We start from the raw sequence: 12,854 nt of genomic DNA, 5'->3' as shown, positions 1-12,854 counted from the left end.
ATCTATCGATTTCTTCCTCGGACATTTTACTTTTGGATTCATGTGCACTGAAAACATATTCACCATCTTCGATACTCCTTCCAGATTAGAAGAATCACTGCCCAATTCATCATAACACGCCTGAACAGTCTCTTCAGACTCGGGATCACCCAATTGCACTACTTTCCGACGAGTTGCCATCAATTGCCTCAAAAAAGTCACGAAAACTACGTTGTGAGGTCCCAGGGACTACCATGTGCTCGGTTCGCAGGTTCAAGAGTGACTGACAATTTTGTCGCGCTAACATGATGTTGCTGAGGCCATAGTAGGAAGATACTAAAAAGCACGCCGTGCTGGGATAAAAGGCTAAAGATGAATATGTGTTAATATAGTTCTGGGAGTCCTTGGGACTCCACAACGTCTGTTAAGGATTAAAGTTAAACAATACTTAAAGTTAAGTATTTTTAAAGTCTGAACATCTATATAAATAAAGCAGCAAGTTAAATTTTCCAAATGGTTTATGAGAGAGTTATACTGCATTAATTTACATGAACTACGAGTTACTAAATCCTTTGGTTACTGAGATCTTACATTAGCACCTTGCTTTAGCACCTATTTTTTCAATAAAAACAATTTTTTTTTTTTTTATAAAATAAATTTCTTGATACTATGAAAATGAGATCAAAGCTTCATCGCTTGGCAATGAAATGCAATATGAAGGAGACGACGTGGCCTGCATTTACAGATCTGATATCATACAAACGATCTATCCATCTATATATGTATATAAATGTAAATGTCTGTTGCTATGTTCGTTTGTAACTAAAGAACCTCAATACAGAATCGCGTGAAAATATAGACAGTTATTTTTTACTCTCGGAAAGTTTATTTGCAAACTTGCCAATAATTTTGCAATGGCAATTGGCTGTTCAACAATACAGAAGAACTGATCATGCTTAAGAGGCGCCCTCGCTGCCACGTGCAAACTATATTAAGTGAAATCAGTAAAGTGGAAAACATTTAATACTAGATGACTTTTTAACTTCTCACCAATATTCGAGCGGATCTGCGGATTTAGGCCAGTAGTACTTAAGTGTGAAATGTTTAACACACTAAGCTTATTGATCTTCTTTCTATATAGAAGGAGAACCAATTATACATCAATTAGTATTACATGCTTTAATCAATTATTTATGTTGTCATTAATGAACGTATTTTTTTTTTAGTTTGAAACCGACACCTAAAGATGGCGTGACCAAAAGTAATCCCAGCAAAAGGCATCGGGAACGGTTGAACGCCGAATTGGATACACTCGCTAGTCTTCTGCCATTTGAGCAAAACATCTTGTCAAAGCTTGACAGGCTGTCTATCCTTCGTCTTTCCGTCAGTTATTTACGCACAAAAAGCTATTTTCAAGGTAAGCACGTTTCAAATTCATTTTATTTATGTAAAGTCGCAACGTATACCATAAACAATTTTTAAAATAATTAAATGTATGTAGTACCAAAAATAGTCTATGTCCCGCCATTGCTCCAGACAAGCATAAGGTTTTTAAGAACAGTCAATAGTCACAATGATTATTTCTAAAAATGTAAATCGTCTAGAGTCTTTGAATGAGTTCAGGCTTACAGAAGAAGGTCGATGCTTCATCCCTGAGTATCGTTTTTCCTGTTTGTTAGATATGAATTAAAACAATCAGAAAAAGCCAATTAATCTATGTACCAACTTCATTACGAAATCACTACACTCATGCCTACTAGAGATATATATTTATAACTATTTAAATCTCGCGCCAATATTCCGAACTTTACTTCACTGGACGAACAACTGGTTTCTCTCAGCGATGCGGCTCCTTATATACTCGGCAGAACGCTTTTCTGGAAGATTCTCGTCAACCTTCGAGGCGTCATGTATGCCACTAGTGTCATTCCGGAATGACGAAGAATCAACTGATTTCTCGGTGTTTATGATATGCAAATTCGTTAAAAGAAAAGAGTCAAGCTTTGATCGAAATACTTTTAATAACAAACAAGCCAATATTTCAGTCTGAACCGAATATGTAAAATGTGAAAGATGGTCTCATAGATCTACAGCGCTACCTCGTAGCACTTCTAAATTACTCACTATCTTTTAAAAGTTCAGTGTTTAAACTAAGATTAGTTTTTTTTTAAACTACTTCAATATAATTCATAATGGCCACGTCAGTGACTTTTATAAATTTTTATATTATTAATGGTGAACACAATAAGCATCGCATGTTCATTACACTTAGCTCGAGAGTGATAACCTACGTTCACCTAAATTTTCCCTAATTTCTCTATTAGGTGACCAAAAATCTGATACAAGTGGCAATTTTGCTCTATCATTAACACCGCGAGCTTGTATGCTTCTATATTTATACCAAATTCGGCAAAATTGAACCTATAACTTCCTGGCAATAGTTGAGCAACACGCGAGATACGCATTAAACTATACCCACCAGTCGATTGGCTTACATAACTTATTTTGTAAATATTCCAGTGATGGATGAATGCTATATCAACGTGATATAATCGTATAACCCACGGTTTTTCAGATATAATTTAAAGGTCCAAGGATTTGCTGTTAGTTATTTTTTATATTTTAGAGTAAGTTCTCTAAAAACTGCATTAAACGGAAATATTATCACTTTAAAAATTATTGCAAGTATTCTGTAGTAACGGTTGCAGCTGCTGTACAGTTTTTAAAGATGAACTATTCAGAATCTGAGCATATAGACTGATATATATTTGGATATAGTTATAACTATATGGTTCTGTTCTAACAATCTTGCTTTTTAACAATAATATAACCAATAAATATCAGGAAGCTGTACTAAATAAAAAAAAACAAACGTTCGATCTATAAACAAGTGATAAGACCAAAATTACTATATAGTTCGTTGGTCTTTACAAATGTAATCAAACATGCTATTGAATTTTTTTTTTTTGGCAAGTAAAAGGTCGATGTCAGGAGCAAGACAGATCATAGCATAGAATCAAAATAGAAAAAAAACGATCCTACTAAAGCGTTCTAAATTAGTTTTTTAACTTTATGTGAATTAGAGTTTAGTCCGAATTCTACCACAACTCCTTCGTTACTATTTTTGTCCTCCTCTGACATCCCAATTTAAAAAATCTTATTCAGTTACGGCTCCCCTATTCCAATGTGTAATAAATAATTTATTAAAATATATCCGTTATAATGATAGAAAAAACGCCATAAAACCGCAGTTAAAGCCACTAGCCTTATTGCAAAATGTCCTTCAAAGAAAGTCAGCTGAACCCTAAGAATACCTTCTTATTTGCTCGAATATTCAAAATTAATCATTCTTCGTAATAGCACAGTATGGGATACATTTGAGAAATATTTAGGAAATGATTTGTGTCAGCAATTTGGATTATTCATTAAAAGTACATTTTCATACGTTGGTGGTTATGTTATTGATACCTAAAGTTAAATTGCGTCCGTGCCTCATTTTTCTTTGATCAATCATTTCTTAATTATTAGTTTCTTAATCTGTTAAAAGGTTTTGATTTAATAATTTGGTTAACGAAATTGTCTATAGTAGTAGTTGTAACTTGGGAGTACCAAAGTCCTAAAAGTAAGCCAAAAAGCTCCTCTACGGTAATCCCCGTCGTGTTTGTTTTTTTTTTTTTTTTTTTTTTTTTTTTTTTTGAAGTGGTAATATACGTTTACACAGATTGTATACTGGAGCCGGAATTGTAAATCCAATATCCAGTACTGTGGGACTTAGTTTGCTCTGGCAAGTTTAACTACCGTCTAATATTCTTCTGGATCTACCTGGACCCGCTATATGCATTTCCTTAAGTAAATGCTAGGGTCGTTCTTCAAATCGTCCATTTATTCTTCGTTGTATTTTATTTACAAACTATTTTTGGAGAGCTTAGCAATTGCCTCAAAGTTCTCTTTATTTCGACTGATTATATGCAAAAAGTTTTCGGTAGATATCTCGCCTTCTACTATGTCTTGCGCTGCTCTGCACTAAGTCAACGTATATTAGGTAGTGTCTTCTGGCTCTTCACAGTATCTGCAGCTGGGTGTGTTATTTTTTAAATTTTAAATAGGTATCTGTCAAAGCTGCCATGTCCACTCAACATCTGCGTCAAATAGTAATCAGGTTCCCCTTGGTCTCTACTTATCCACTGCCGAATATTTGGAATAATATTATGGGTCCATCTACCATTAACTGACTCATTTCATCTATCTGCACCTATCTGCCATTCCTCGATTGATCTTCCCTTTTTAAGTATCCTGTTTGCTTCCGTTTTCATTTCTCTGGAAGCGAAAATACGGCTCCTTTCTTTGGCCAAAATATTTAAATGTACCATTCTTGATATGACCAGTACCTGCTGACCAGCAAGCTGAGCAGACCCTCAGTACCATTGTTCTCTGTGTGTTTTGAAGTCTCTTTTTATTTATTTTTGTAGAAGTTGCGATGCTCCATACTGATGCTCAACATAGGTTGCATATTTTTGCATGCATATGCCAGAAGGTTTCTTTTTGATGCCAAGGGACCCAGTACATTTCACAGTATTGTGGATATTTCTCTTGCCGTACGTTGCGTTTTCAAACACACCTCCCTAATATGTGAGCTTATTTTCAGCCTTTGGTTTAGATGAAAGCCGAGATATTCAACTGTCTTCTTTGAAGAAACTTCTATCCCTTTAAATTGGAACTTCATGTTTTTGTCTTTTCTTTTGTAGTTCAGGAGTATCGCTTTAGTTTTTTTTGTCACTGCTGATCACCGTCTATAACTTTAACCAGAGAATCTATTCTCCGTTGAAAAGAAATCAGGGGTTCCAGGGAGACTTCACTTTAGTTGGAGTTGATAGTAGTTCCTTAGCTTGTCGGCAAGTCAATATAAGACTGCGGGGCCTGATGAAATCGTACCTATGATGCTGCAGGTAGGCCTCTAAACTATATTCTGTTATTTAAAGAGTTCTTGAGGCCAGTATTGCAATGGGATATATTCCATATGCATGAAGGGGGCAGCATGGTCTTTATCCGAACACCAGAGAAGAAAGACTACCGCCAACCAAAGTCCTTTAGGGCAATAAGACTGACTTTATTTCTAATGAGGACTATAGAAAGGCGGATAAACAGAGAAGATTTTAACAGAATCGCCACTACATAGAAATTAGCATGCTTACATGAAAGGGAAGTCGACAGTAACGGCACTTCGCTTTGTAGTAAGCAAGGCTAAAAAAGCTACGGAGAACAAGGAAATAGCACTTGCTCTTTTCTTTGACGTGGAAGAAGCATTTGTTAAGGCGAAAATAGGTACCATTTGTCGCGCCCTCTTGACCAGGTGTACTCCGAGTCAGCTAATCAGGTGGGTTAAAACGGCGTCAAAACTCTGGTATCTGGTGATGGACAGTCTCTTACTTTAGAAAGCAAACTTACGTTCAAGTCTTAGAACTTAAAACTTAAGTTCTGAACTCAAAACTTAAAAGTAGAGCAGGGAGAAAACAAGACAACAGCCTTTATATGGCGAACCATATAAGATGGTATCTAAAACCCCATATTCTACAGTGGTTTTCAAGGGTTTTACACTGCAGTCATACGACCCAGGGTCTCGTATTAATCCGTGGTATGCTGACCAGTGGCATTAAAGGTCACCAACACCCAAAAACTGGCTAGACTGCAAAGACTGGTATTTGTGGCAATTACTGGAGCCATGAGAGCAACACCTCTAAATTCTTCTTGTCAGGATTAAAACGGAGGCCATAAGAGGATGAAGAATAGCGATATTCACTTAGGACCAGGCCATATGACGATATCCCTCAGGATGTGTACCAATGAGTACCATACCAATTGTGACATCCAGATGTACTACAGCGAGTGGCAAACTAAGGTTGAAGAAAGGCTTTTAAATAGTAATCGATAAGGGAGGAATAATTAAGGAACCAAATCAAGGAGCTAAACGGTTTGATGATGATACCAGATCATGAGGGCTCTAAAGTAAGGCGATTGCTAACAAAGAGCCAACAGGGGATCAGACTTAGTGGGAATCCTAACTGGGCATAACTGCCTAAATAGACATCTTTCTTGGTATAAGAGAAAATCCGCTCTGTTCGAATTCGGTACAGAGGAGGAAACTTTATACTACAGATTAGGAATCTGCGATAGGTGGAGTCGTCTGAGAAGGAACATTTTTGAAGCAACGACGCGTGAACGAGAAGATCTGAAAGGACTGGGATAACGTGCAAGTCCATGCATAAGGACCATGCATTGGGAGTGGAGGCAGATGAGTAATTCGAAAAGAGACTCTTAGGCTTACTTGCCGAGCTCTAGCTCCCCCATGCAGTAACTCTTAAGAATATATTAAATAAACTCTCTTTTGATATTTAGAGCAAATCAACAGCAACCAACCAACTAAGGAGTATTCTAATACAGACTTGACCATTGTACAATATAAAGTTAATAAGGCTTACGGATATACCTGCTGAGGCTCTACAAATGAACCTTATGATTCGCGTAGCTCTTGAGATAATGTTATTGATATTCGAGCTTTTGAAGAGGCCGGCTTAAATTAAATAGTAATAACTGTAACGCTAAGTCACAGGCCTGAAATATATGCCTTACCTGTGACTTGGAGTTTAATTTATTACTATTATTGATATTGTAGTGTTTTTTCCGTTAGTTAGGTGTAAATTAAAATAATTGTTGCACGAAAATAGTCAACTGATTTACTTACATACTTACACTACTAAACATGATTACTAGAAATATTTATTTTCACTTTACTTATTTAGTACTATTATGTACTGATTTAAATATCTCGTCAACATTCCGAATTGCACTAAACTGAATTGTCCACTGAGTCCCAGCGGCGACGCGGTTTCGTATATATTCGGCTGACTATGATTTCGGAAGATTCGTTGACGTGCCAGAGACATCATGCGGTATGTCACTTGTGTCATTCCGACATGTCCTAGAATCAGCTAGTATTCTCGAAGTTTCCAATATCGTTACAATATGGCCAGCAAAAGACATAGTCATAGAAAGACTAAATCTTGGATCTTTTAGCAACTTAATGCACTATAAAGCGTTCCTCATAAAATACTATATCACTGTTTTGAAAGCCCCACCAGACTCGGTCAACTTTGCAACGTTGTAACGTTTTTACAAAGTCAACGACCTTGTAACGTATTTACGAAGTCAAATTGGCACTGAAAAAATAAAATTTGAAAGTATGAAAATTAGTAGAAGCGTAAAAGCGATGAAAGTTCTAAACAAAAGATAAACTTCCAGCAAAATTATTAACAATGCAAAGCCTGCAACAGAGAATTCAATCCTCCAGTGGTTGTTAACTGCCTAAAATAAGGCATCATTCATTTAGTAAGAAAACCTTACAATATCAGATAATACACCATTGACTGAAAGCATCTATATCCTTTTGTAGCAGTTCTGAATCCTGACAAAATTTAACTATAGCTTTAAAGCATCTGCAAAAGATATAGATGAATAGACGGAAATACAAAATATATACGATGAATTTCCCAAATGAAATATAAATACATTGAAAAAAAAAAACAGGACTTTAAGAACATAAGACACAACACTTTCATACGTGACTGCTTGAGTCAGCAAACAAATTGAGCAATGTATACCGCAGGCCCAAATGACCAAGATTCTTAATAAGCAAATAATGATGAACTTTATCAAAGCTTTTGAGACAGTTTGCATATATGTAGAATCAACTTGAAAGCTTTTTCTAAGGGTTTAATAAGAACTTCTGATCTAAGGGAAGATTCATTAAAACTGACTTTTCCTTGATGAAGCCACGCTATGCTGTTCGGTATTCATAAGGTGACTACAGTGCCAATTAAGTTTTTTAGTAATTAAACAATCAGGAACTTAGTTTTCTCATGTTGTGTAAACTGCCCTATAGTTTTTGATACTTCTTTCTACTCTAAAAGATTGGTTTTAGAAAGCTGAACCTCCACAACTTAGAGTAAGAACCAATTGATACGACTGTGAAGAGTCGCCAGCGGTACTGCAAACGGATATAAAAATTTTAATAGATATGGTTAATGAAACTTGTGAAACACAATTTTAAGTACGGCTTGAGTACAACACTAGAAATTAATTTGTTTTTGAAGGCGATAGACATTGGTAAAGTAGTAAATTATAAAAGTTCAATTGCTTGTAAGTATTTTCAACCGTTATCAAGTATAAAATAGTAACATTAATTATTCTTCAGGCTTATATTCTAGAGATGTGTGTAGAGGATGAGGTCTGGTCATGCACTGATCTTGCAGTATCCTGACAGTAAGGGTCTCCAGATATTGGGCATATCAACATTGGTTTGGCCAAAGATTTCTTGATTTTGCCTTATGTAAGTTGCTGCCAGGAATCTTCTTTTTTTCCAATTGTACTCCTTGCATAAAATCTTTGCTTCTATCTAATATATGTTGTAGTCATTGGACCAAGCCTGTTTTGCTATTTCTTATCTGGAAATTTCTCCTGTTCGAGTTCATTTCCGATGGTTTCCATCCTAACATCCAGTAGTCACTTTGTCTCGCTTATGTGTGACTTTTTATATTCACAGGTATTTGGTCTACTCAGTTCTTGGTGTCTAGTAGGAATAATGGCTTGGTTTTCAGATACATTTTCTCAAAAGTTCCCGTGATGTACGAAATCATTAAAACTCCAGTAGGATCCTCCAGTTACTATAATTATCTCTTTACTTATCTTTGCTGATTTCTTAATAGTTGTCTCTATTAGTTTAGTGACGTTTTCCATTTTCCTGCTGAGGTCCATATTATTGTTGCATATTGTGACTGGTTTTCTATCTACAGTTTTAATGATTCCTACATTTGTTGAACCAGCCTGTGTGTTGGTTTGCGATAGACTGATGTCCTTAGGCGTTCATTGTTATTTTTTACAGAAACATCTACGAATAGCAGCAGTGCTTACTCAGCTTTCAACTATATTGTGAACCCGGTACTTGGCTTAATGTTATTTATTTGCCTAGTAAATTTGCTAGCTCTGTATCACTTTTATTCCATATAATAAGTATGTCATCGACATACCAAAGCCACACCTTGAGGTTAGATTTATCTGTCCTTATAGCGAGCTCCTTAAATCACTTCATTACATACTCCAGTCGTTTATACAAATGTGCCCAGGGGAGAATTCCTTCGAATCATCAGGGAAAGACTCAGACAGGACGCAACACTTGCAAAGTGCACTGGACTCTCACTGGAGGAAGTAATGGACCTTTTGGAAATTTATCTTCATAACTCCTGTTTTCAGTTCCTTCGTCCAGGTTTTACAACCTGGACGAAGAATGAGATTCTAATGGATACTTTGCTATCTCCAGTGGTAGCCAATGTATACATAGGATTTTAATAATAATAATAATAATAACAATAATAAATATTTTTTATTTGCATAGAAAGAAAAAAAAATACAAGTTTACAAAATCTAGTAATAAATTTACGCAAATAAAAGACCTACAAATTTAGAATTCTACCATGGCAGATTCTGGTCTTTGACATTGTGGCCCCACACTTCATTAAAAAATGGTAATTTAAGTAACGTTTAACTAATAATTGATTAAATATAGCTTTTTCTTCAATTATATACCTAATAAACTTACATATAAAAGTTCTAAATTCTAAATTTGACAGTTTAACATCAAGCAAAACAATACACATTACAAACACCTTAAAAACAGATTAAATTTTTTGTTAAATAACAAAAAATAAAAAAATTATTACAGACAGTAAATAAATAAATAAAATGATCCCAATACCAAAAACTGTAATAAATTTTTCAAGAAAACAACCATTCAAAAAGTTAAAAAAGAAGAACCTAAATTATACCTAAATTATATACCCTGCCGAATCATTAGATGTACAATCATCCTATTACGAAAAGTATTACAAGAAATAGTTTTAGAGCTATATATATAATAGTTTTGGAGCTTTTGTAGTCTACTTCTATCCTCATAATCAAGACACCAGTTATACACTACATCACAGTAATTACATTGTGAAAGGACCAATGAATCACATAAAAGCTTCTTAATATCTTTACTTAAATAGTGTCTATGCAAATAAATTAATTTTAAAGCAAGATATGCCTTTTTAAGAATATTAGACACGTGATGTTTAAAACGAATATTATTATCTACTATAAGGCCCAAACTCTTACATTCGTCAACAACTGAAATTCTTTCGTCCCTCAATTTAATGTTTATATAATTTAAAATATTATTTACATTAGTTCGATTACTTATGATATTATAGATGACTTCGAAGGATTTAATTTTAATAAACGCTTTGAAGAAACATCACAAATAATTTGTACATCCTGATTAATTTTAAACTAGGCCATTTTAAAATCTCCTGGTAAAAATCAATAATATAACTGCGTGTTGTCTGCGTAAAAATGATGGGCACAATGCTTTAATTGAAGATAAAATCTAGACGTGTAAATAATAAAAAATAAGGGTCCTACAATACTACCCTGAGGCACACCACTTTCAACTTCCAAAGGATCAGATATTTCGTGATCTATTTTAACACGTTGAATCCAATTATTTAAATAAGAGGCAAATAAATTAATAGCAGCATCAGAAAATCCAATATAATGAAACGAAGACTTATAAATTGAGTGGCTAACGAAATCAAAAGCTTAAGTATAATCCAACAACACCAGAGCAGAAATCTTACCATCATCCCTAGCCCGAATTACGTAATCTTTAACGTCCGCCATAGCCGAAGTACAACTATAATTTGTTCTAACTCCAGATTGCTTAGGTGGTAAAATATTATTATTATTAAGAAAACTACGAATTTGAGAGTCTAGAATGCGTTCGAGAATTTTTGAAAACGTTGGTAAAATACTGATAGACCTAAATTGACTAAAATCTGTTGGATTATGCACTTTCGGCAATGGCAACGCAAAGGCTTCTTTCCAGCATTTGGGAAAGTAGTTTAATACACTCGTTTACAATTTGTAAAATAAAGGGTATAATAAAAGGAGAGCATAGTTGAATTAACGTAATATTAAGACCCCGAATGCTTTAGACTTAATACGTAATATAATTGCAAAAATAGTATTATAATCAGTGGGATGAAAAGAAAACTTATTTAAGGTTGGTACCTAATGCATTCTGATCATAAAAATTAATTAACTCATCACAATTATCAATATTTGTCATTCTTGTACTATCTATAAAATATGAATTAAAATTGTCAGCCACGGAAAATCTTTTTTTTTTTCGAACAACTATTGTTTTAATAGGAGTATGCTTGTCGAACAATTTGAGTAAGTTATTGTTTAAAAAATGTATCTTATCATCTATGGATTCGAATTCATATATTAAATAAAATGGAACAGCCTCCAAATCCTCTTGAAAGTCGTTTAGGTTTATATCTTTTAAGGATCTATAAGATACAATGTGCGGTTGTACAATAGACTCTTCACAAAAAACGCCAAAATGGTCAGAAAATGTAGAGCTTATTATGCCAGACTTCAAAATGCCAACATGATTTGTAAAAATAAGATCTATAATTGAACTAGTGTTGTTGGTCATACGAGTAGGCTCGGTTATAAGCTGCTTCAAATCGAAAGTTTCACACAAAGAAATAAGCTGAGTTGCATGACTGTAATTTAATTTGGATATATCAATGTTAAAATCACCGAGGCACGTTATATTATTAACATTTGAAAAAAATGTCAATTAGTGTTTCCTCTAAAGCTAAAAAAAAACTCTAAATATTTGAACTTGGAGGCCATAGACTATGCCAAAAATGTATGACTCCTTACTAATAAAAAATTATTTCGTATTAAAATTACTTCAGATTTTTCTGAAATTCTTACATCTATCCCTGACCTTTAAATAACAGTACACTATTTTTCTAAATTTTCTGCGAAGCAAGTTCTAAATATGTTTAATGGAGTATACAAATAAATAGGCACAGGACATCGATATAATTAAATTTCGTCTCCTAAACATATTTCTAATCAATTTCACCAATCCTAAATATTAAAAACAAACCGAACGTATAAAAGGCATTTAAAACCAAAACTACACATTTGGACAGCGTTGATTAGGTTCGGCGTCAGCCAAGGCATAAGTCAGAAAAGTTATTAAAAATATTGTAGTAAATCGTGTCCCGAGCGAACGAAACTCCTTTTAATGAAGAGAGGCCCCGGTTAAAAAGATGATATTTAGGACGTGCCTGAAAATGTGTTTATTTCTATCGACTAATTGTTATTTATGGTGATAAAGACCCACCAATTAGGATGTAAATTATTAAGAGGTTTTACGAGATGAACTTAATATTATAATGTAGAGCAAAGCAGGTGGTTATATATTTGGTTTTTTCAAAAGAATTAGGTAAATAAATAAAGATCGCTATTTCGAAATTTTATTCTTTAATACAAATTTAACTATTCTTAATATTGGTCTTTTCAGTTTCATTTTTCTGGTTGTCATAATTTTCTAGAATTTTAGTATATTATTTACTTTACAGTTTGGATTATTGATAAGCCTTATGCTTCTGAATTTTTTTTTAAATTTTCGTTGGTATCTGATTGCTTTAGTTGAGCTCAAACAATAACAACATCAGTGTTATTATCGATCAAGTTCACTAATGGAAGAATATATATATCTGGGACCCAGCATCAGGCTAGGCAAAGATAACCAGTCAACCGAGATAAGAAAGAGAATCGGTTTAGCATGGGCAACATTGGGAAACTCACATATATCCTCAAAGAACCGAAAATATCAATTAATCTGAAACAAAGAATATAAGATATCTGGATACTATCAGTTATATGATATGGGCTCAAGACAGTCACTATGATAAAAA

General features: G+C 34.1%; 1 protein-coding gene across 1 annotated transcript in view; it reads left to right on the top strand.

The window, feature by feature from the left end:
• Positions 1 to 12,854, top strand: part of LOC126741745 (aryl hydrocarbon receptor protein 1) — a 417,955-nt gene that overhangs the window by 138,843 nt on the left and 266,258 nt on the right. The window contains exon 3 of the mRNA XM_050448292.1: positions 1,206 to 1,396. Coding sequence (XP_050304249.1) covers positions 1,206 to 1,396 — 191 coding nt within the window. The remainder of the gene's footprint in view (positions 1 to 1,205; positions 1,397 to 12,854) is intronic.

Source organism: Anthonomus grandis, chromosome 10, assembly GCF_022605725.1.
Source record: "Anthonomus grandis grandis chromosome 10, icAntGran1.3, whole genome shotgun sequence".
NCBI classification, from domain to species: Eukaryota; Metazoa; Arthropoda; class Insecta; order Coleoptera; family Curculionidae; genus Anthonomus; species Anthonomus grandis.
Note: the sequence above shows the minus strand (reverse complement) of the source record. Positions and strands in the feature narration are given on the sequence as shown.